Source organism: Urocitellus parryii, chromosome 6 (assembly GCF_045843805.1).
Source record: "Urocitellus parryii isolate mUroPar1 chromosome 6, mUroPar1.hap1, whole genome shotgun sequence".
NCBI lineage: Eukaryota > Metazoa > Chordata > Mammalia > Rodentia > Sciuridae > Urocitellus > Urocitellus parryii.
In genome coordinates, this window is record NC_135536.1 from 149,224,155 (window position 1) to 149,250,403 (window position 26,249).

The 26,249-nt window shown below is 38.8% G+C and overlaps 1 protein-coding gene across 2 annotated transcripts in view; it reads right to left on the bottom strand.

The window, feature by feature from the left end:
• The window catches only part of Trpm1 (transient receptor potential cation channel subfamily M member 1), a 129,908-nt gene that overhangs the window by 30,047 nt on the left and 73,612 nt on the right, over positions 1–26,249 (bottom strand). For both annotated transcript variants that reach the window (XM_077799379.1, XM_077799378.1), the window contains exons 11-19: positions 17,925–18,095; positions 16,783–16,917; positions 15,710–15,760; positions 13,192–13,332; positions 12,244–12,273; positions 7,972–8,264; positions 5,534–5,762; positions 943–1,065; positions 609–740 (exon numbers count right to left, since the gene is read on the bottom strand). In XM_077799379.1, the coding sequence (XP_077655505.1) occupies positions 609–740; positions 943–1,065; positions 5,534–5,762; positions 7,972–8,264; positions 12,244–12,273; positions 13,192–13,332; positions 15,710–15,760; positions 16,783–16,917; positions 17,925–18,095 (1,305 nt within the window). The remainder of the gene's footprint in view (positions 1–608; positions 741–942; positions 1,066–5,533; positions 5,763–7,971; positions 8,265–12,243; positions 12,274–13,191; positions 13,333–15,709; positions 15,761–16,782; positions 16,918–17,924; positions 18,096–26,249) is intronic.

The following is a 26,249-nucleotide window of genomic DNA, read 5'->3' on the forward strand; positions in this document are numbered from 1 at the left end:
CAGAGCAGTGGAGACCTGGACACTAGAGAGGGTGCTGCCAAGTGGGTCAGTTTGGTGAACACTTTAGACAGGTCTTGATTTGCTTCCCTATCCTAGGAGTTTATGATCTGGGCTCAGCCACACCCTTCTAATAATCCCACCTGTTTGATGAAAAATGAAAAAAATATATTTCCCTAAGTTTCTATTACTAAAGATTTTTTTTTTAAAATCATTTTAAGCAAATAGAATGTGACTAATTTGTTTTGTTTATTTGTTTGTTTGTTTGTTTGTTTATTTACTATGGTGCTAGGGTTTAAACCCAGGGTGTTACACATGCTATTTGAACACTCTACCACTGAGCCATATCCACAGCTTGGCTATTTTGCTTGATGAAATGTTATATTTTGGGGAAAGGTTGGTCATATTTCTATATATATATAAAATATATGACAGGGTATCTGGATTCAATTTTAGTTAAAGCTCTCAATTAGTACTGGTTTTGTTTAAGAATTAATTTCAGTTCAATAAATTTTTAGACACAATTTTAAGCCTTTGAAGATTTTGTTGTTTCCAACATATCTTGATATTCAAAGCAGGCTAAATGGCAAATGCTAAAGAGGTGGCCTTACTGTGTAAAACCAGAACTTGACAATGGGAGCGTTATAGAATTCACAGATCTTTGTTCCAATGGGAATACTTTTTTGCTTTTTGTGTGCATTCTCTTCGTCCCCCTTTCTTGAGCCAGCATCTGCATTTGCATCCTGGAAAACAGAGCACAGTACGTGGCAGGCATGATGGCTAATTGGGAAATGAAACAAACCATAGCACATGAGCACCCTTAAAAAGAAAGAATCTAAAAACACCCCCCCAGTTAGTATGGTGTCTAATCCATGGTAGCAGACATATCAAGAATCATTAAAATGAGAGTTAATTGATACTCTTAAGATCAAGGGTATCACTGACCATATTCTCATCTTCTTTTTCTTTGCCATCTTCATTTTCTTTGGATGTTTGGTATGAGAAATCATCATATGTGCGAAATTCCAAAAACAAGATGGTGGGGGGGAAAAGAATTCCCATGATAACCTATGAATGGTGAGAAATGAATCCATTATACGCTTTGGAAATTCTATAAAAATTTCTCTAGTACAGTTGTCCCTCAAACTCCGTGGGGGTTTGCTCCCACAGAGCTCAAATACCTTACAACAAATGGTGTAGTATCCATAAAACTTATGCACCTCCTCCCCTATACCTTACATCATCTTTATAGCTTGCAATAATTAATACAATGACAGTGTCATGTAAATAGTTGGTATGCTGTATTTCACAGGGGAAAATGACAAGAAAAAACTCTGTGTATGTTCAATAAAGACAATTTTTTTTCTCAAATATTTTCAGTCTGAGTTGTTTTGATTTATGGATGCAAATCTTTCAGGCAAAATAAGGAGGACTGATCATATAGTTAAAAATTTTAAATTATAACTTTCAACATTAGTCAATAACCTAAGATCTCTGTATTATGTTTATCTCTGCTCTGGTATTGTATGCCTTGTTGTGTTTTGTACACTGGTAGAATTAAAGACAGTGAAAAATTTAAGACTATTCATTAAAATTTAGATAAATGGTAAGCAGCATCATGAGTAATCCTGACTTTAAAAAAGTAAAGTTCTTATATTAAGTTTCAGAGCAAGTGAATCAAGCTGGGATGTAGCTCAGTGGTGGAATGTTTACCTGGCATGCATGAGGCCCTGGGTTTGATCCCCAGCACTGTGTCAAACAAGTAAGGTAAGCAAATCTTTAAATTAAAATAAAATAATATAAACAAATAAAATATACTAATAACTAGTGAGGTAGACTATAAGTATTTTATATAGAAATAACTTCAACATAAATGGGAATATGTGAACAAAGTTGGAAGGCTAACATGACTCAAAGAATAAGACTTAATTGAGCTCAGCCTGGACAATAAGAGGATATTCTGGCCCACAGATAGAAAACTCATTGGCATTTATATCAACGTGTTTCTACACTCTACCAATTGCTCAAATCATCCCAAATTTGAATTTGAATCATATAGAACCTTTACATTGTGTGTATTTTTTTTAAATTTTTTCTTGAAAGTTAGACTCCCCTTCTATTTTCTTGTTAAGAATATAAATGGGTTTTTGTTTCTTTAACCTATATCCCTGATACTTTGTGGCTCTTTAATCATTCAATCTATTTATTGGGGTCAATTCTATTCTTCTTTTGTGGGTTTTTTTTGGGGGGGTGGGGTACTGGGACTTGAACCAGGAGCACTTTACCACTGAGCTATATCCCAAGCCCTTTTTCATTTTTATTTTAAAACAGGATCTCACTAAGTTGCTTAGGGCCTAAGATGCTAAGGCTGGTCTTGAACTTGCAGTTCTCCTGATTCAGCCTCCTGAGTTGCTGGGATTACAGGTGTGTACCACCATGCCTGGCTATTTTTCTTGAATATTTTCTTCTTGGGTTCTACTGACACTTTGTATTTATTTACTCTGACTGCCTTTCTCTCTGCTGCATGGGTTTAATATGGGAATTTGTAAAATATGGGACTTGTTTCTTCCATTTCACATTGCTTTCTTTTCTTTCCTTTTTGTGGGGGTGGCAGTGGTACTGGGGATTGAACTCACGGGCACTCAACCACTGAGCTCACACTCCCAGCCCTAGTTTGTATTTTATTTAGAGACAGGGTCTTACTGAATTGCTTAGCATTTCGCTTTTGCTGAGTCTGGCTTTGAACCTGCTATCCTCCTGCCTCAGTCTCCCAGGCTGATGGGATTACAGGCACGCACCACTTCACCCCAGCCTCACATTACTTTCTTTACTTATAATATTGTTTTAGTCAGCTTTCTGCTCAAGTGACCAAAAAATCCTGAAAAGAACAATTTTGGAGGAGGAAAGTTTTATTTGACGCCTCACAGTTTCGGAGGTCTCAGTCCATAGAAAGTTGGCTACATTGCTTTGGGCCTGAGATGAGGCAGAACATCATGGCAGAGAGTGGTGGAGAAAAGCAGCTCAGGACATGGCCACCAAGAAGCAGAGGGAGAGCTCTGCTCACCAGGTATAAAATGTATATTCCAAAGCCATGCCTACAGTGACCTACCTCCTTCAGCCACACCCTACTGGTCTATAGCGCTACCCAGCTAATCCAGTCAAGTGGATTAATGCATTGATTAGGTTAAGGCTGTCAAACTCGATCATTTCATCCCTAAACTCCCACATCTCACATATGAGCTTTTAAGGGACCTCATATCTAAACCATAACAAATATTTAACTTTTTTCCCTAGAATACCAGCTGAAGTAATTTTCTGAATGGATATGTACAAAGTGTAGAATGTGAATCTTTTCCTTTTTATTTTTGTTTTTTAAAAATTTTGTAGTTGTAGATGGACAGAATGCCTTTATTTTATTTGTTTATTTTTATGTGGTGCTGAGGATTGAAACCAATGCATCACACATGCTAGGCAAGCGCTCTACCACTGAGCTATAGCCCCAGTTCTAAATGTTTTTCTTTTTAAAATAGATATTCTGTTCTCATCTTTTTATTTATTTTTTAAAATTTAGTTTTGCAGTGTTGGGAATTAAATCCAGGGTCTCATGCATGCTAAGTGAGTACTGTACCACTGAATTACAGTCCACGGCCCCTTTTATCTGTTTTAAATAGCTGGACCATGTTTAAAAAAAAATTCAGCTTCTGAACATTTCCCCATCAGAACTGTCAAGGTCTTGTTTCACTGCCATCATCAGTGTTATTGGTGAAAATTGTGATGTCAAACTGATATTCATAACTTTGTGTGTGACCTGTTTCTTTAAAACCTGTAGGATTTCTTTATTTTTAGTATTTCAAAAACTACTTGTTTACAATATTCAAAGTTATGTATAATATCAGCTTAGTGTATAAATGGACAGTTAGGCACAACATTCATATTTCTAAGAAACTGAATACCTTCCATTTGCCAGAGCCATGCTACGAAGTATAACATACAGGTTGAGCACCTCCAACAAAAAAATCTAAAATCTGAAATGCTCCAAAATCTGAAACTTTTTGAGTGCTGGTCACAAAGTGGAAAATTCCACACCAGACTTCATCTGATATGTCACAGTCAAAATGCAGGGGTACTAATAATATTGCATAAAATTGCCTTATATGTATAAGGTATGTGTGAAACATAAATGAAGTTTGTGTTTAGACTTGGGTCTCATCCCCAAGATATCTCACTATGTATAGACAAAAAAACAATACAGGATATTCAACCTGTATTGTTTTTTTTCTCTTATTATCATAACAATCCCATAAAATAGGTACAATATTACCATTAGATAGTTGGGGGATACCCTAAGATTAGAGTCTCTTCTCAAGATAACCTAGTGTATAAGAGTAGTAAACACACAAGTAGGGTTTAATTGCAATATGATTTTCTCCCCACTGCATGCTTTTCAAACCTTTTCATAGCTTTGTATTCTCTCACAAGCCCCATATAATAAAAATGTCACCAGTTAAAGTAACAGCACACAGTTTTAGAGTTTGAGGGACTCTATAGAAGTCAAGCTAAGGTCCTTGCTTTAGTGGCAGGTAGATGACCTATCTAGGGTGCATGACTAATACTGAAGGCATTGCTTGTGTTAGGGAGATCTGTAAGCCAGCTATGTTGGTTAGGTGAGACTCTGGCATTAGCCCACATGGGTTCAGTTTCTTTGTTGATCTACTAAGATCTAGGAGAGTTATCTAATCTTAAAGGTTCAGGTTCCTTATCTGTAAGACAAGGGTTGTCACATCATCTGTCTCATGGGGTTACTCAGAGGTATACAGTAGTTCTCCTTATCCTGAGGGATATGTTTCAAGACCCCCTGTGGATGCCTGAAACTCTAGATGGTACTGAACCCTATATATTCTGTTTTGATTATAAGACCTGGAGTATTGCCATATAGTACCAGACCTAAACTGTCCTTCTGTGTTTTATGCCCTGGTGCCTCCTTTGCATCACTATTCTTGCTCTTCAAAGCCATTATTAAGTAAAATAAGGGTTACTGGAATGCAAGCACTGCAAAGCTGTGACAGTTGATCTGATAACCAAGATAGCTACTACCAATTTTGTTTACAGCGTGGATACACTGGACAAAGGCAGGATTCCCGTACTGGGTGGGATGGAGTAGCATCATGAGAGATTTCATCACAGTAATCAGAACAGTGAGTAATTTTAAACTCATGAATAGGATCTGGGGATGAAGTTCAGTGGTAGAGCATTTGCCTGGCATGTGTGAGGCCCTGGGTTCAATCCCTGGCATTGAAAAAACAATACCCCTTCCCCCAATTATGAATTACTCATTTCTGTAGTCTTCCATTTAATATTTTTGGAATGTGGCTGACTTCAGGTAACTAAAACCTAGCAAAGTGAAATTGGACCAGTGTGACTACTGTAAATGAAATAACTCACAGGGTGCTTAGCTCTGCCTCAGGGAGAGTCAGAGCTCAACAGATGTCACTTAATCACTGTCATCTGGGCAGTCTAATGGCCATGCCACACATACCTTCAGGCCAGGGTTTTTCCTCATTCGAAGCCTTCCCATCCACATGTCAGTCAGTAGCATCTGACTGCAGGTGTGAGCGATAAAGTCCCGGTGTTTGGCCGCCACAGCCAGTTTGAGGCAGGTTGAATTGCTCCAGTTTTTTAGCTCGTAGGTCAGCAGTTTCATGGCGATCTGCTCATCATGCTTATAGGACTGGTCTAACAACTCCACAGCAAGCTGGCCAAAGTCTCTGGAGTTAAAGAGATGGAATTGGGTGTGAAGCTGCAGTGGCCACAGGATTTTTCTTAGATAGATGTGGTCACAAGGGCACAGGGAGGCACAGGAGACAGAATCTACAATTAGAAGGGACTTCATTGTCCTCTAAAAGCAAGGATCTCTTGAGATTTGTCCTTAGAGGAGGTCAGCCAGGGCCAGGGGCTCTGTGCTCAGTCAGGATGGGGAATGACTGCTCTTGCTGCAAATAGAGCTTTAGGTTGACTCCAAGACTACCCATCAGGTCTCAAGGACACAAAGACAAGGAGACAAAGTCTATTTCCTCAAGTTGTACACAGATTAGGGAAGTAGACAGAACAGACAGTAAAGGCAAGTTCAGAAACAGGACTTGTGGGGTTAGAAGTCAGAACAGAGGCTGTTCTTGGGGGTGAAGAATAGGGAGGAAGGTGGACATTGAAGGGGACACCAGGAAGCTTGCTGGTGCCTGTTAGGTTCTGTTTCTTAATCTGGGTGCTAGTGTGAACAGTTATCAAGCCATACATTTTATATATGTGTGTGTGTGTGTGTGTGTGTGTGTGTGTGTGTGTGTGTAATGATTCAATAATGCATTGAATGAAAGAGAATTCAGGACTGGGAAATTAGCTCAGTGGTGTAGTGCTTGCCTAGCATGCATGAGAACCTGGGCTCAATCCCAGCACACCACCACAACAAAAAGAATTCAACATTGTCAGTGCCATGATAGACACAAAGCATATTTCTCATAGGGCTCAGAACAAAGGAAAATTTTCACAGAGCCCTAACTGCTAATGAGAGGACAATGATAGAAGTTGAGGAGGCATGGAGAAGATGACACAAACTGAAATATGGAACATAGAACTTATTCCCTTTCCCACAGGGCCTTAATTTAAATATTTAATTATAGCCATAATCTTTGCTCATTTCTATGACCTTCTGTTGTGGACTTTGGTAAAGCTATGGCCACACAGCGATCACTCTGTTTTTGTTTTTCCATCTGATAGGGGATTTTATTGCAATTATGAGCTGAAGGATGAATATAGCAGAATTATGTATGGGGAATAGCCTTCCTTGTTCCTTGAAGAACAATGCTGTCTGCAGTACCTCCCAAGTCCTACGCATTACCCTGGAAGCAAGGGGTGAATGTGTCCCCATTTTTAAATGGTCTTGAATTCCTCATATTTAGGAATTGGCTAGTAAGTTTAGAAATCACCAAATCCAAAACGAAAGCCACAGGTTTCAGAAAACAAAGATGTTGGATGTTGGCAGAGCTGTCTGTGTCTGTTCCAAATTTTTGTGCCTATAAAAAAGTCCCAGTTGTCCTGGGACTTCAGATCTCCAGTCTGGCGTGTAAGGAATTTGGAAGTGGCTAGTCTATCCTAATAAGAAAAGTCAGAATGAACTGAAAAATCAACATTTCTTTTCAGCTCCATCAGAGAAGAGAGGTCATGGGGAAGTCTGCTGTACCCAGAACTGGAGGGACAGTCAGGCAAGTACAAGAATCATTGTTTACTGGAGCAGAAATGTCTGTAGGAACCAGAACTGGGGTGTGAACCATGAGTTGTAACTGATGAATTGCTGGAAACTCAGTGTGGACAAGTTCAGAAGTTAAAAACCCCAGGGAAACCCAGTAATGCGAACTTCTGTTTTACATCCGGGAGACTGACTGGGTTCTCATAGTACATACAGGAGAAAAATCTCCTAGTGTTTCCATCGCAGAGAGGGAAAAAGAAGCCATTTTGAGATATGCTTCTGCCCTGGTCCTCAGGAGTAAGTAGTCAACAGAGCCAACCCTGCTGGGCTTTATTACAAATTAACCTACATGGCAGATAAACAATACTCAATTCCAATCCTCTTTAATATCTCCTCTTGCTAAGAAACTCTTGTGACATTCATAGTTGAAGGCACAGGTGCACTAAAATTGTACACCCCATCAATGTGTGTTTCTTCATGGAAATTTGTTTCACTGTTTTTGCATTAATTGGGTTTCAATAATTTTCATGAGAAGGTAATAACCTAAAACAGCGACAGCACAGAAATACCCTAGAGATAGAAGGAAAAATACTAATGTGTTGGACAAAGCAGCTTACAGACAAGCATTGACTATAAACATGTTTAAGTGAGAAAATACAATGATCACCCTCCCTGCAAAGGGGCAGTGTTCAGGACAACAGTTTCTCCTGGCCCTGAAATTTCCTCTAGACACTAACTTGGAATTGTTGTCCAAGTCCTGGGAGATGTCGTCCACTAGCTCGCTCTCGGAGGACTCATGGGCCATGGCCTTGTAGAGCTTGCAGGCCACCAAGGCTTTCGCCATGCATTCTTCCCCTCGCTGCCAGAGGAAGACTGCCATTTTCTGGCGTTTCATCAGCACGGCCCACACCATCAGCTCGTGGAAGGGGTACTGGAATCGACTCATGGCGGGGTCATCCACATCAATGTCGACCTCTTCCTCTTTTTTCTTCTTTTTCTTTTTCTTTCCTTTGGCTGGAGGCTCATCATCCTGAAGGGAGGAAAAACACATTGTTTTTTTCATGGTTCTTCCTAAATGTGCAATAAAGGGTTCAGAACTATGGCAGAGAGGGAACCCTTTATGTCAGAGGTAATAAATAGACTCCTTCAGCACAACTCAAGTATCCACTCAGCATGTTCATTTTTTTAAAAAAGATACACATTTATTATAAGTAAACCATTTAAAACCAAATAAGCTGAGAAGAAACATTGCTGTTTGCATAACTTATACCCTTGGGTTAGTAGGGTTTTAAGAAGACTTTAATGAGGCCATGCAGCAAAACTCAAGCAAAAATGAAATGTAAATAGCATCATGGAACAGGTAAGGTCCACAGTTTATTTTTTCAGGGAAGTCATGCAATGCAGCAAAACATTAACATTCATTTGCAGACATAGCTGAATCAGAAATTAATATAAAAATGTAAAAAGGGACAGAGGCAAATGTTTTAGGTTTCGCTCCAATGTTTTAAGAAAGCAAACATTCCATTTTGAATGAGCACTGTCCTTTCCCCCATGTGGTGCAAACAAAAGGCCAACATTCCATTTCCTAAAGGGATTAGGAAAATGTTTCTGAAAGTGGAGCAAGCAAGCTCTGTAAGAAAGGCAGTTCAGGCTTGGGGGAACTGCTTGGAAGTCTGAGGTTTCAGCCATTTCAGGTTAAGACGTAGTACTCAGTGGAATCACAGAAACAGATACAATACCCCCAAGGTCTGCACGTTTATATTTAACCAATCTTGGACTGAAAATATTTGGGGAAAAAAGTGCATCTATACTGAACATGTATAGACTTTGTTGTTTCTTGTCCTTACTTCCTAAATAAAAATGTATAACAACTATTTACACAACATTTACATTGTATTAGGTATTGTAAGTCATCTAGAGATGATATAAAATATTTGGAGAGGATATGTGCAGATCCTATGGAAATTCCACACCATTTTGTATAAGGGACTTGAGCATCTGCAGATTTGATATCCTCAAAGAATCCTGGAACAAGTCCCCTACAGATACTGAGGGATGATTGTATTTGCTATTTTGTACATGGATTTCCAATCAATTATTATTATTATTGTTTTTTGTTTGTCTTTTCAGTGGTGTTGAGGATCCAATCCACCCTCGGATACAGGTTAAGCAAGCACTCTACCACCCAGTTACATCCCCAGCCCAATTATGTACTTTTATTCTTACAACGACTCTGAAAGGTTATGAATTCCTTCCATTCCCTCAGAGGATAAAATTGTGGCTCAAAGTCTGAATAATTTCTCTACATTCACACAACTGGAATGGGATGGAGCCTTGGGGGACCCTGGGGAATGTGGTTCTTAATTCCTATCACAAGTTGTTCACCAATGACAGAGTTCTTATGAGTTACAGCATCTTGCCTCAGATTTCAATGTTTTTGTTATAATTTTCTAATTTTGTCAAAGTAAAATACAGTCACAATAATTTAGGGAAGGTTAGTCTATATAGATTAAAAATTGGCATGATAGAAATTTAAAAACAGTTTGATTTTCAAGAATATATAAAATAAAAATCACCTAATGGCTAACAAAAGTTTTGAAACAGAGTCCTATAAATCTACTTTTCAAAATAGCACACATTTTATCAAAATATTAATTGTATACTAATTTTCTTGAAATTATTGCCAGAAAGAGGATATAACAAACAAGGAGTAATTTTCCTAAAATGCAAAGGTCTGACACAAATTAATAAGGAAAATAATAACAACCCAATAAAATAACAAAAGACATGAACTGGAAGTATAAGGAGAAATTAATGCATCTATAATCTTGGTAAGAATCTTTAAACACATCTCACTTAGAAATGAGTTTGAAAAACAATTGTAAATCTAAAAGCAAATCCAACAGCAGAATTACCAAGTTTGATTTGATGGATTAATATAAAAGCTGTACCCACAGAGTTTCACAAAAATCAACCAGGCATTATACCCCAATTCCTTTAAGATTCCCCCCCCCCATACCAGAAAGCATTATTGTTATTTTTTTGTTTGTTTTTTTGGTGATGTTGAGGTCTACATGTAAGGAATAAAATTAGAAATCAACCACAGAAGGATAATGACAATAGTCAATATCTGGAAAATTTAAACTTTTAAATAACTCTTGAATTGCAGAAAAAATTATAAGCTCTTTAGAAGTAAATGCCAATGAAGGTTGCCGCCCATACTCACCCATACCTGTGGGATACCATGAAAACAATGCCCAGGGAAAAATTTATACCTTTGATGCATTTATTGAAATACAGGGAAGAGTAGCAATAAGTGACTTGACTTTCAGACTGAATCAATAAAAGCAATACAGTAACTCTAAAGAAAGTTCATGGTAGGAATGAATAAAAATAAAAGCAGACATTAACAAAATAGAAACAGAAAAAAAAGTTGCTTGATAAGGCAAAGATACCAAAAAGATAATTAGGCAACTTTGACTAAGGGAAAAAAAAAGATAATTTTTTTTTTAAATCAGGAGAAATGTCAGACATCTATAAATATTGAGAAGATTGAAAAAGACTAGACTACTAAGTAAAAGTTAATACCAATGAACTTGAAAGTCTAGAGAAAATAATTATTTTTAGGAAAATATAAATTACCACAGTTAACTCAAGAAAATAAAAAAGTGTGAATGGACTCATTTACAATTAACTGACAACAACAAAAATAAAAATACTAGAAAATGATGCCACTTGCATAAAAATTTAGAATCATGAATAATAACAAAATAAATTCAATTGAATATTTTAAAGTCCTCAAAAAGTAATTAAAAATGTCCAAGAATGCAAATGGAATTTAATATTGCTAGGTCCTTCATAGATTGTATCATATCAATAAATCAAAGGGGGGAAAAGATATGACATGTTTATATGTCACTAGATCCTTTATTTTTCTCTGCATTTTTTATTGTTGTGTTATTATGTATATCATAATGTAATTTATTGTTTCATATTTGTAAATGCACACAATATAACAACATAATTTGACCAATATCATGCCCTAGTACTTGTCCTTGTCATTAGATCCTAAAAAGGAATTTGGAAAAATATAAAATATTTCTTAATTTAAAAAAATTAGCTCACTGGAAAGAAAACAATGAATAAAATATATAGCAAAATACTTTCTTGATATGATAAAAATACATATGAGACTTTTAGCAAGAAAAAAACATGACTAAGGAGTGAAGCCCTGAAGTCATTTCTATGAAATCAAGAATAAGACAAGGTTGCCTTTTATTATCCCCATTAATTTTCAAAAGTGTTCTGAAAATTCTACCATATGAACAAATTAATGTTAAAGAGAGAGTACCCAAAAGAAGGGACAAAATGGTTATCAACAAAAAGTATTATTTTATATTTAGAAAATCCAGAGAAGTCTGCTAAAATTCCCTCAAGATAGGACTAAAGCAGTAGAAATGCCTTTATAAGCCACTTTAAAAACAAAGCACCAGACATCAAAATATTTAAGTGAATGGAAGAAATTCCACAAAGCAGAATATTAAGGCCAGCTATTGCAAAGAGTCTCCTCAAATAAACTCATGAGTTAAGTAGCATCTCAATCCTGTATGGATTCAGTATAGAAGGTCTTAATTCTGTATTCACAGCTGAGACTGATCTTTAGCATTTGCTTAATCTTTGTTTGCTTTGGAAACTGGTTGTGTGAATTCAGAAAATGAACTGGGTAGTTTTAACCTTTTCAAAAAATGTATATGATCCTTTTATATATAATATAATATAATATAATATAATATAATATAATATAATATAATATAATATAATATAATATAATATAATATTATATGTGTATATATATATATAAAATTGAACCAAGTGATCTAAGGAGATTTTGACGAATTGTGTAGATTTAGTCATGAAAAAACAAACTTTGTGCTAAGCAAATACAAAACTAAAAGGTTTATCTATATTTGATCAAAATATCATAGAACCATTGAAAACAGTCTACTTACTTCCATTCCCAAAAGTTTAAGAGCTTTAGGCTGCATAATGAAAGAGAAAAAATATATATTATATTACTGAGATAACTGTAGATAGTAGCAATGTATATGCTACATTAGTAGTATTGTTAATAGTGGACAGTAATAGATTAAAATGCTTTGTATCTTTACTAAATAATGACAATATCCAAAGGAAAGGAATGCTGTGATAGGGAAACTGCTTCTGTCAGCAGAAGTCAGTTGAGGAGCAAGATAAGCAAACGTGTCCTATCTTTATTGCAGGTGGAACCAGAGAAGTGTCCTAACAAAAATCCAGACACGGAGCTATGGAGTTGGAGGTGAAGTGAAGACTTTGTGAAAGATCTGACTTTAGACTTGGGCTTTTGGTGAGAGGCAGATTTTGAAAGGTACAATCAGGGGGATGAGCCATGGCAAGCACAGGAATAAAGTTCGATTTTGTTGGAGAAATATAGTCTACCGTGACAGGGTGGGGACAGCAGGCAGAGAGTCCTGGATGCTGTGATAATGAGTTTGGCCATGGTTGTTCAGACAGCAGGGAACCCTGAGTGGATCTGGGCAGGGAGTGTGCTGTTGTGTCCCTTGCTTTGGAAGATGATGGTTGCTACAGTGGAAGGGTGGTCGGATGGATTGGAAGCAGGAGAGACTGTAGCTGTCTTCTCAGGAGGAAGGTTACCGTGGACAAAGGAGGGCAGATGCAATTGATTTGCTGTGCTGCTGACATGCTAAGGGGTGGGTTAGGGAGGAGCACGGTGCATGAAGCTGGCCATCCATGAGGTTGGAGAGGCCTCACATGGGGCAGTCACTGCAGGAGGCTGGAAATTTGTGTTGGAAGATGGTGCAAAGATTTGGCTTTGAATAGTCTGAGTTGTTGGAAAGCACAGCAAGAAACCATATGTCACTTTGGGAAACACAAAACACTGCACAGCCACTGAGCTGTACCCTCTTTGGTCCAAACAAGTTGTTGTATAGGGTCCGAAAACTTTTCCGAGTGTAGTTGCAGCGGTAGGCTCCTCCCATGAGGTACTCCAGCACAAGCCCTATGTCTATGAGGCTGATGTGGTAATCAGGTGGAAGGTTGCTCTGTTTTAAAAAAGAAAAAAAATTTTTTTTTGTCTCAGTTCCTATAAAACATGCATTCACAGTGTAGACATCATCTCACACATTGGCATAAGTGGCCATCTCCACTTGGGAGTTCATGTCATGTCATAGATGAGTGATTACACAATATTCAATCTCTGTTCATGTGATTGAGGGAGATATTGGTTTAAACCAGATTCCAGAAAATGAGTTAAGCTTTTCTAACAGGAAGAAAGGGTTAGAAATCTATACCACTATAGGGTTAATGATTGGGCAAGATTGTGGCCCAACATGTCAGTTTGCAGTTCTCATGTGTAAATGTAAGGAAATGGTATGGTGTAGCTGGCATACACCAGAGGAGTTTGGATGAGCAGGTGCTTCAGTAGCTGCTTGTAGAGAAGAGCCCAGCCTCATGGGGCAGGGGTCAGGTTTTATGCAAAGGAGAAAGACTTCATGGGAGGCCATGGGAGGTCAGAATTTTCCGAGGGACTGGAATTTTCTTGTGAAAGCCTTCATGGTGTCCAATCTAATTCTAGGGGAACCACCTTCCCAGCTCTTTAGTAATAATACAAACACCACATACCACCTGGTGTGTCTGGGAGTGGTGAAGGGGAAGAGTCTGTTAAGACAGAGTCAGTGGGAGAGAAGAGGAATAGAGAGAACAGAGGTGCCCCGGGGACTCATGGTCACTCATTCACATCCTGGGCTGGTTGATTTATCCAGGGAGCAGAGCTGACCAAATGTATAGGAATTTTTGCTCTGTGCCATTTATTGGTGGGTTAATTTCATTTAGTTGAAATGATGGTGGTATCTTGGGATCCATCACATGACCATTACTCATTCCAAACATACTTCCTTTAAAATAGGACAGGCCACATTAACTAAAGAATTCACTCATGCATTACTAATTTGTTCCCCACCTATTGTGATCCTTGACCACATTTCTTATTAGTGATGAGAACTCTAGGGAGCCAGGTGTTGTATAGCAAAACTGTCAACAGCCCCAATGCAGTAGAATATGCAATGCGCAGGAGTGGCTGGAGTCTGCTTGGGTGGGCATTGGAAGGGTGAGTAAGCCTTCCAGGAAGAACTTCTAAGGCAGTTTGGAGCAGGTGGAGCAGGGACAACGGGTGAGAAGGTAGAAGAATGCTGCAGAGGTGAGCACAGTGTGGTGCAGGACAGAACAGAGACTCCTCGGACGCTAGAGAGTTAGGTGGAGTTAGTATATAGTATGGTAGGGATGTGATAGGTTAGATTAGGGGATGTGGACATGTGCCAGGCCCAGTGGGGTGCATGTTCCTTGGAAGGAGCTTGAGTTTCATGTTGTGGCCCATTGAGAAACTTCAGATGACTTTAAGCTGGATGTAGAGGATAGAAGGAGATTATTGAAGCCTTTCAGGTGGGAAATTGTTGGGCCTGAACCAGGGTAACTAACTATCACTTTTGAAAGTTTGACCTTCCTAATCAATCTTCCAGCTGGGTTCTATGGGGGAAAAAATCAGAATCCTTATGTGGAAAATAGGGCTGTAAGTCAGAGGATTTTGGAGGTCCCTCTTAGTTCCCAGATCCACTGATTCTGTTTTGCTTCATGAATCTCTGTAGAAGTCACATTCTCATATATTATTGGAACCAAATATTTGTATTAAATCTGGGAAAACTATCTAGGACTCTGGCTGAAAACCCTATTCTTTGATTTCAGTTATTTTCTATTGCTCAGAAAACAAGTACATATTACAAACTCTGCGTGCCAGGCATTTTAACAAAACGAATCACTCTCCTTTGAACCTAATCTAATCCTCTAACCTATGGCAACAGGGCACAAGAAATACCACACTAGAATACCAAGAGAGGGATGTTGTATAAGAACACAGACTGCAAGTAGTCAGAAACGGTAGAAAGTGAGAAGAGCAGCTATAGCTTAACAACAAGGGAACAGAAAGGCCCGAAGACATCTGCTGCAATCTATAGGACACACAGAATTCATGAGGACCTCCTGTTGGTACTTATGGAAGGAGGCACAGTTAATGAGTGAGAGATCCCAAAGTAGGTATATAAGGCTGCCCTGCGGATGGTGGTGCTCAGGGGAGGGGAGACAGGGTCCTTGGTGGCTGCTGCCCCTGGTTTGGCCATGGCACCATCCATAGTCAAGCAGCCATCCAGCACATTCCTATCATGTGGGGATGCACAATCAACTTAGAAAAAGCTTGTCCTTTTCTCTTTCAGTTTTAAGGTAAACTCTTTATGAAGATATTTGTTATGTCCTGTGCATCTAATAACAAGGAGCTAATACATTTTGGAAATTTAAAAACCCACTTTTAAGAAATTTGTTTTAGTGAAAGATGACTATAGGTAAGAATCATAAAACAGTGGATGGACTGACCTTTTTTACATCCCTCACCAGAAGATGAAGTGTGTTTGGTGGACCCAGTCTCTGAAAGAGAAGCATTTAGCCATATTAAGCAAGTTTTTCTTTCATTCTTAGAACAAAATTCTGCTCTACTGTATAGAATTAATGACCTGCGAGAGTTGGAGTATAACCCATTATCAGATTATTTGTTTTAGGAGATAGAACTGATTTTGGTTAGGAAGTATCTGTCACCTTCAAAGGTATGTAAGATACTTTTTGTTGAATTACTTTAAAGAGTATATTACAGTGCACAATATAGCATTAAAGATTCACTAAGTTTTAGCAAGAAGCTGCTGAGGACTATTTCTGCCACTTAAAATCTTAGAATGGGGAAGAATATATATTCTCAAAACTTGCAATATACACAAAACCAAGGGGATTTCATTCAAACACTTCCATTCTAATGCAGCAGAGCTCCTTGTATGAAAACTTAGTTGTACATTTTCCACCAAAGCCTGATAAAAATGTGAAGTTCCCAAGGGAAGAGTGATTAATGACCCCTGGTAGCTTATCAGACTGCTAATGACTTTAGGAAGCTAGATTCTTTCATCTCCTGAGTATGAATAAGAGTTCAGACAGAGAATTCCTGACTTAGATAGTTTGTCATCAATTGTGAGACTTCACAATAGAATGAAAGTGGTGCAGGTGCATTCAGTGGAAACTGAAATTAGAAGTTTGGTCTTTTATTCAAGTTAGTCATGTGCAGTCTATTCTACTCTCCATACCGGGTAGTGAAAGTGAGCCACAGTTCCCAGACAGCCCCATGACCACAGGGAAACAACCAAGACTCTATAGCATTCGATGTTGCTAAACTATGATATTTGGTAGGATGGCTACATTAAATGCATATTATACTTATAATATTTTTAACATGATGTGTTTATAGGCACATAAATCCATTGCAAGTCAAGGAGCATCAGAAGAGTGTCTGGCTAGGCATAGCATTAGTTGATAAGAATGTGAACACATTTATGCATATTATGCACCAGTGATAAAAATATTCATAGGGCTAGCTCTTTTCTGACCCCCTTTTCTAGAACACTCACTGTGTTATAGAGCTCCTCCAGCCTCGGAATGGTAAGAAAGTGTTGCATGTTCACTCCATTTTCAATCAGGAGCTTGACAAAGTCAACTCGATCTAAGACTAAAGCGTCCAGCATTGCTTGCTCTAGAGCATTCACCTGTATGAATCCAGAAAGGAGAGCTCATGAATGGCCTCTCAGAGAGATACTAGGCAGAACAATTGGAAACATCATGGAAAGAGTATTTGAAACCTCAAGATTTTGGAGTATTCCGAATGTGGTTCTGTGTTTCTCTCCCTCTTCCCCAACCCCTTTCTACCCGTCTCTCTTTTTTATGGTGCTGGGGATAGAACCCCAGGGCCCCACACATGCTACACAATTGCCCTATCAATGTGCTTATGTTCCTAGCCCCTAGTTCTCCATGCTCTTTGACTTGAGTAAACCGGCCTCATCTCCTCTCCTTTCTTCTCACTTTGACTCCTATGTGTTCTATCAAAGCCTACAAAGGATTCTCTCCCTTTCAAAATGAACTGAAGAAATTCGAAAATTCAACACCATTTTGGTGTCACTCTGTTCAATTTCTCTCATTTATTTGTTTACTGAGATATACCCTCGTGGCAGCCACAGGACCATGACAATGGCAAGGACATGCCCCCTGCAGAGGTCCTGTTTCGACTGTGTCCTGGCAGCAGCAAGTTGGAGAACCACCATGCACATGTGGCTCTAGCCTTCCAGCTCAGACAGCTACAGTTACGTTCACATACCCATCACAGGCTCTATCTTTCAAGAAGGATTTACTGTGTGAATTGGGATTATGTGGTAATAATTGGCTTGTTTTCCTTGCATCAAGCATCTGCATATCTGCTAGGCAGAGAGAGCCACTATTAAGCAAGATGACCAAGACCACTTCTCCTAGTGGCATTTTCTTCTCAAAGCAGAAATGTGGGGTGTCTTTGACAGCTGACATCTGCATCACAGTGAGCATGTCATTTCTGTTGAAATATTGACATATTCCCATCAATCATTTCCCTCTGCCTCCTGGGACTCCGGGCCCTCACAGGACTAAAACAAAGGCGACAAGAACTGTCCCTACCACTGGAGAAGTAAGGTGATGCCAACTCCAGTATCCTGGACCCCAAAAATCAAGAGCAAGGATTTCCACAAACCCAGTTCAGCAGCTCGATCTTCCGGGGGTCAGTTTCTTCCTCTACTTCCTCTTTTGCTTTCCCTTTCTTCTTGCCTTTTCCTTTTCCTCTCCCCTTGGTGGTAGCTGTTGGTGGCTTCTTCTCCTTCTCTGTGGCTTTAGTATCCACTGGAGGGGCCAGACTTCCAAGGGGCTGCAGTTCACAGCAAGCAGAGTTGGAAAAGGGTATTAAGGCTGACCCTTGTCCTATATCAAGCATCCTGATCACCCCACCTGTGTATGATCAAACACACACAAAGAGCATGCCCACTCACACATGGCACATGTGCACACACAAACTCATAAAACCTACATGTATGAAGGCAGCATACATGTGCATAGTCATATACACTCACATATATACACAGTGCATTCCCATGCATACAGCAAACATGCACACATCCCACACACTGCACTCATGAACATGTACATGAGTGCAAACATGTATATACACTTGTGTACACACTTACACAACCAATTGTGGCAGGCCTGGTTATTTTGGAGATGGTCCTGATTGTGAACCACTGTTGCTCACGTGCACTAATAGATACTTGGTTTGATGCAATGGTTTTGTGTGTTTGAAGTGGCTGACATATTTGACTGACATGTATTTTTACACAAAGGAAAGGGTGCTTAGAATTAAGTTCAAAGGCACTGAAGAGATGTTCCCATGGTTGACTAATGATAGAACCTGATAGTGAAGGGGCCAGAGACAATGGATATAACTGCAGATGTTTGTCAGGATATAAACATGAACCAGAGCACTTATTGATTGGGTAAAGAAACTTTGCCAGGTGTCATGGAGCTGTATGCAGTGTGGTATTAGACTGGAGACATCAAGGGCACAGAGTGCTCTAGACTCAAGGGAACAGAGGGAGAACAGAAGTGGGACTGTCACCCTGACCTTGCTCCTGGCTATGTGAGAAACATGGGATTATGTCCTGGTGCAGACACAGAGTCAGCATTTGAAGAACTTTGACTCTCCTGATTATGTCCTCACCTGCTTTCTCCTCCAGCTAAACTCTTCTGGTGAGTTTTTTGCCCATGGACGTTCTCTCCCTCTTTATTCTTTCCTCCACTTGCTCCACTGTTCTTCCCTGTCTGTCCACAGCTATGACTTTGGTCACTGATGACTGTGCTTGTGTCTAGCATTTCCTGTCCTCCTTGTGCTGGGTTTTCAGAGCATCTGGCTCTACCACCTGCTTCCTTGCTGAGTCTCTTCCCTTGATTTCCTGAGCTCCACAGGCTCCTGGCTTTCCTCTTTCTTGTTTGGCCATTGATTCACAGTGGCAAAGTTCTTCTGGTTTTTGGTCTTCAATCCCTTTCCCTTTCACTCTACTCTGTCCCTTGGTGACCTCACTGACCACACCACCAGCCATCATTTATTTGTAAACAACCTATCCTGTCTAGATACAGTCCCTCCCTCCCCAGAGTTTCTGCTGCCTACTTGTCATCTCTACTTGCATGTCTCATAGACTCTTCAAGTTTGTTTAAGCCAAATTTCTGTTGCTTTCATAGAAAAGTGCCTGAAGCTAGATACTTAATAAAAGAAAAGTGGTTTATTTTAGCTTGTAGCTTTGAAAGTTGAAAGTCCGAATACCATGGCACTAGCTTTCTTTGATGGCCCCTCCGGCTGCATTACATCATGGTAGATGGCACCATAGTGGGAGTGCTTGCTAGTGGTACCAATCATAGGCAAATCAGGAAGCTGGAGACTGGGGGAAGATCCAGTCTGTTTCTAATTATAACAATCTGGTTTAACAGGAGCTAATCTGGGCCCTGCAAGAACCACATTGGTCCTTTTGGATAGAAATGCTTCTGTGACTCAATTACCTTGAAATAGGACCCTATAGATACCTAATCACTGCCACACCAGGGCAACTTCTAGCACATGAAGTTATGGGGGACAAATCTTATTCAAAACAGAGCAAAGCTTACTATGTACAAGACCACACTCAGGAGACCTCCCCTCCAACCTCTTCCCCTTTCAGTGCCCTCATTTCAGTCATGTGGCACCATAATTTACCAATTGTAAATTATGGTAATTATGGTAAAATTCTGTGCAAGTCAGAAAACTGTCAGTCATTGCTGACTTCTTGCTTCTTCCTTACTGCCCTTCTCATGGATTAATCTATGCAAAGATGAAACATGCTAAATGCTGCTCGATTCTGTCCAATTTTGTCTTTTTCTCTGCCTCTGCTCTAGTCCCAAGAGCTATCTTTCACCTGACTTACTCTAATAGACCCTTAACAGGACCCTGCATATCTGCTATTGCACCTACCCAGTGCATTTTCCAGAGAGATCCTTAAATATATAAAAGGAAGCACATAATGTTCCTACTTGAAATTCCTAAGTAGTATGAAGTAGTAGAGATTACATCATGGGAAGTGTGTGTGCATTTGTGTAGCTTCTGGTCAACACAGAGATGTGGATGAAAGAGTATCTTAACTGTTGTCATGTAAGTAAGACTATCATGGTCTTGAGTAAAAAGTGACACAGCATTTAACAAATGGTGCTAGGAGAGTGGATATCCACAGGCACAAGAATGAAGTTGGAGCATTATCTTACACCATAAACAAATATCAAATAATAATTCAAAATGAATAAGAGACCTCAACATAAAAGCTAAAACTACAAATCTCTTAGAAGAAAACGCAGGGCAAAACCATGCAATATTGGGCTTGATTTGAATATGACACCAAAGGCAGAAAAGGAAAATTTAACAAATTGGACTTCACAAAAAAAAATTTGAGTTTTGTGTATTGAAAATACTATCAACGGGGGCTGTGGATGTAGCTCAGTGGGAGAGTGCTTGCCTTGCGTACACGAGGCCCTGGATTCTATCTCCTGCACTACAACAATCAAAACAACAACAAAACCTCACTATCAACTAGGTCATCCCACAAATGAGAGAATATATTTATACATTATGTATATAATAAAGGATTAATATCCAGAATATATAAAAAAAACTCTTAAAATTCACCATCAACAAAAACTCATCCAATTAAAAAATAGGCAAAGAACTTGACTAGCTATTTCTTCAAGGAAGATATACGAATGTCTAATAAAATGCTTAATATCAGTAAATATTAGGGAAATGCAAATTGCTAAGAGCCATAGTCAAGTAGTATGATGCATGGCATTTTTGGTTGAAAGGTGACGCCAGCAAGCCATTGAGATGATATGATTATGTTAAGATCTGCATTCATGTGGATATTAGACCCCTGCTGTCCACCTCGGCCTGCTAAGGGACTCCTGGAGAGTTCCCTGTTGGTTGGGGAAGTGCGGTAGGAGGGAATTCCAGAGGAGGGACTTCCTGTTGGGGTCCGGGAGAACCGTGTGTGTCTGTCGGCAGTTTTTTCCCCTGGGAACTTCCGGGGCATTGGCGGCAGTTTCAAAAAAAAAGTTTGTTCCTGTTTGAGTGGCTCGTGATTTTGTGCCCAGCCAGACTGCGGCAGCAAATTTAAATCACCTCACACCCATTAGGAGGACTATTTTAAAAAACAAACAAATGAAAAACAACAATAATTGGCAGGAAAGTCAAGAAATTGGAACCCTTGTGCACTGTGGTGAAAAAATAAAATGTACAGTTGCTATGAAAAAGAATATTCCTCAAAAATTTAAACATAGAAGCTTGACATGATGGCACATGCCTATAATCCCCAGCTACCAGAGAAGCTGAGGCAGGAGGATTACAATCCCAGCCTGGGAAACTCAGCAAAACTTTGTCTCAAAACAACAATTCAAAAAGGCCTGGGTACTGTAGCTCAGTAGTAGAGCACTTGCCTAGCTTGTGTGGAGCCCTGGGTTCTAACTCCAGTACTGGGGATGGAGGGAGAAAAAAAATAAACATAGAATGGCCATTTGACCCATGAATTCTGCTTTTGGGTATGTACTCAAAAGAAATGAAAGCAGGTACTCAAAGAAATATTTATACACCCATGTTCATAGCTGAATTATTCACAATAGCCATAATACAGAAGTAACACAACTGTCCAACAAAGTAAACTGTGGTATATATGCAAAGTAGAACATTTTTCAGTCTTAAAACAGAAGGAAATTCTGACACACACTACAACATGGATGAACCCTGAGGACACTATGCCAAGGAAAATAAACCAGTTACAAAAAAAACAAATTACTGTGTGAATTTTCACTTATCCAGATAGAGTACTAAAGTTCACAACAGAAAGTAGAATGTTTGTTGCCAGGGAATAATGGTGAAAATAAGGAGTTATTTTTTAATAGGTTTTGCAAGATGAAAAGTTTCTAGAGTTGGATGTTGCTGATGGCTGCATAGCAATAGAAATGTACTTAATACTACTGAACTGTCACTTAAAATAACTAATATGGTAAATTTTATCAGGTGTATTTTATTATGACAAAAAAAATGGAAAAGGAAACAAAAATAATATCAATAGAAAGAAACAAAGAGGAAAGACTAAAAGGAAAAGCAAAAGTTTCCATTCACCATATTGTGAAGACATTCAAGGAACCTTGCAGAGAGTTTACATGGGAAGAAATCGAGAGGCTTCTATCCAACAGCCAACGTCAATGTGCCAGCCATTGTGACCTGCACTGGAAGTGAGACCTCCAGCCCCAGTCTAGCCTTCAGATGACTGCTGCCCCAGCCTACAGCTGGACTACAATCTCATGAGAGCTCCTGAACCACAATTACCCAGCTAAGTCACTCCCAAATTCCTGACCCTCAGAAACAGTAAATGTTTATTGTTGTTTAAAAGGGAAAGCCCTGAAGTGAATCTCCAAGCCCTGAGATCTTATTTGTAGGACTCTGCAGTGCACAGATGCTAGCCAGCTTGTAGCCTACCCTGAGTTATTCTTTTATCATTCTGCATTCCAGCCACCCTGGCCTTTTTCCTTCTTTCTTATTTTCTTGAAAATGCCTGGGGCTCTTCCTTGTCCTAGCCTGTTCTCATGCCCTTCCCTCTGCATGAAAGGTGCTCACCCCTCACTTCCAGCATTTATTCACCTGTCGGTTCTCAGTATTCATTCATTTTTTTTCCCCAGAGAGCCCTTCCCTGGTGCCTCAATACAAAGTAGCCCCCTTCCAACACCAGATTTGCTCTTGTGCAGTGTTATGCTTTGGATGTGAGGTGCCTCAATACAAAGTAGCCCCCTTCCAACACCCAAAAGCTCATGTGTAAGACAATGTAAGAAGGTTTGAAGGAGAAATGATTGGGTACAGCCTTAACATAATCAGTGAATTAATCCCTGATGGAATTAACTGAATGGTAACTGGAGGCAGATGGGGTTTGCCTGGAGGAAGTAGTTCATTGGAGGTGTGGCTGTAGAGTATATATATATGTTCTATATGGAGAGTGGAATTTTCTCTGTTTTCTGATCATAATGTGAGCTACTTCCCTCCGCCACATTCTTCTGCCCTGATGTTTTGTCTCACCTTGAGCCACGAGGAATGGAGCCAACTGTTTATGAATGGAGACCTCTGAAATTGTGAGCTTTCAAATAAACTTTTCCTCCTCTACAATTGTTCTGGTCTGCTCCTTTAGTCACAGCAGTGAAAAAGCTGACTAAAAATGCAGCATGCATTTTCAATGTCAACACTCGCTACAATTTGTAATCCAATATTTATTTGATTACCTGTTTCACATCTTCCTCCCTCTTCTTGCCCATTCCCCACCCTCAAGTCAGTCCCAAGATCCTGTGGAGAGTTCAATAAGGGCTGTAGCAGGTCAGTTTTATTCACCCTTGAGTCTGCAGCATCTGGAACAAAGACCTGACACACAAGAAGTAGTCAACCAACATTTGCTAACCAAATGAATGAGTGAAAATGTGGAATTTTTTTTTAACACAAGTTTGATTTGCCTCAAGAAGATGAAAGAAGAGATTGGTTCCACCATTTGCTGCTGCTGAGCAAATGAGAATCATCAGAATCCCTTTTCTCTGTGGCTTCCAACTTTGCTATTGAGGAGAGTGAAAAGACGGAAAAGATGTGGTCAGGCATTGGAAGAGAGTATCCTGGTACTCAGGTAAGTTCACCTTCTCTGCCTTCATGGGTCATGTCCGGGATTTTGAAAGCAATGTTGTAACCTTAAGGAGTAGCTTTGAGTCTGGGCCAGCAGAGCTTTGAGTTCTGAGGAGGGGTTTCAGGGGCTTCTAGGAGGAAGGTGGCTTATAGAATGAACTGAGCTTGTTGCTCATCTGTTTTAGATGTTGAGACTGAGTACTAGGTGTCACTTTTAGAAATGGCTCTTCCAACAAAAATAACTTGTAAGTGAAGCTTCTAGATTAATCTCAAAGAATAAGAGGGATAGACTGGAAAGAGAGACAGGCTGCTTAAGTCATTTCTTTAGTCCTGAGGAAAGTAAGAAGGAAGATATAATTAGAATTTTAAATATCTTGACAGGCTATCATGATGGACTGAATCTAGCAAGCTTAAATACAACATCACTATCTGATCCCAGAACAGCTAACTCCAGGATGAAGGACATGTGGATTAGTAGATGGTATACATGAGAAAATTCTTTGGATTTTCTGCAGATAAAACTTAAATTGTGTGAAAAGATGGTATGTTTCTATATTTCCCAAAGTGTAGAGACAGCACAAGGCAGGTGACCGTCCTCAGGGCTGCAGGTGAGATTGCACCTTACACAGAGTGTTAAATTGTGAATGCCATACTTTAAAAAGAATGTGAGATGGCATAAACCACATCCAGAGAGAGGAATTACTCCTTTACAACCTCAAATATGGGTTGAACAATCACTTGCTAGAGATATTGTCTATAATATTTTTTTCTTATTTTTTAATGTTCATGGAACCTTTGTGATGTCTCTTCTTTCATTTCTGATATTACTAATTTGAGTCTTTTCTCTTTTTTTCTTAATTAGCCTGGATAGAAATTTATTAATTTCACTGATCTTTTAATAAAACTATATTTTTATTTTGTTGATTTCCTCAATTGGTTTTCTATTTTTAATGTTGTTAATTTCTACTCAAATTTTTGTTATTTATTTTCTTCTGCTTGCTTTGCATTTAATTTACTCTTCTTTCAATTTCTTTAGGTGGAAACTTTCTTCTTTTCTGATATGTAAGTGCTAGAAATTTCCCTCAAACCACTGCTTTTTCTGCATCTTGCAAACTTTGATAAGTTGCACTTACATTTTTATTTAATTCAAAATATTTAAAAATTTCTCTTTGGAATTCTTTCGCATGTGTACTATTTAAAAGTCTCTTGAGCAAACTTAGGGGAAAAAATCACTTAACTTCTTGGGTCTCATCCCCCCAAACTATAAAATGAAGATATTTAGAGCTGCTTCAGAATTGGGAGGGTGAATCCAGTAATGTTCAAATACATGGGATAAAACTCAGTGTATGACTCAAACATAACCAGTAGATATTATCAATAATTATGAAAGCTAGAATCTCTTATCTTAGTTTTTATAATTACCTGATATCTTTTATATTAGTTTTTATAATTTGAGTTCACAGTTCTATCAGGGCAGGCCTCATGTCCACAAGTGGAAATAATTCTTGTCCTGAAAAGTCAGAAGATATTTCTTCATGTTCCCCAAACCTCAGAGAGGGTGACTAAAAAGTTTGTAGATTTTGTCTTTAAAGTGTCCAGCAGTCATGATGTTTCCAGACCTCCCTCTTTTTTGCTCAGACCAAGTGTAACTTTTTTCCTTCAATAATTGTTAACCCAATTTTTTATGATTCAATATAAATACATAAAAATCTTTATTATTTGTATTTACCAAACATTTCTCTCTCTTTGTTGTTATGTTTAAAATCGTGTTTTGACAAAGGGCTTTATTGGGGCACCTTTCATTTTATTTTTATTTATTTATCAGTGACAAATGACATACATATGGCATACATGTGATGTTTTCATAGATGTACACACTGTAGAATGATTAGATCAAGCTAATTAACGTACCTCTTACTTCACATACTTATTACACTTTAGTGATGAAAAATTTTAAATCTACTCTCTCAGCAATTTTCAAATATACTATATATTATTATTAATTATAGACACCGTGCTGTACAATAGATCTCCAGAACTGATTTCTCCATCTAACTGAAACTGTATACTGTTTGGCCAGGATCTCCCTATCCCTCACACTCTCACCCCTAGTAACCACCATTATACTCTCAGTAAGCTTTTATTTTTGCATTAAATAATAGAAGATAGGAAATGAAGAAATTTGACTAGTAAAGTGGAACAAATCAGTCCAGGACTGGTTTGTTGTGTTGGAATTCTTAAGTCCTTCCTACCACAAACTCTCTGTTATATTAAGAGTACACATCATTCCTAGGTGGGGAA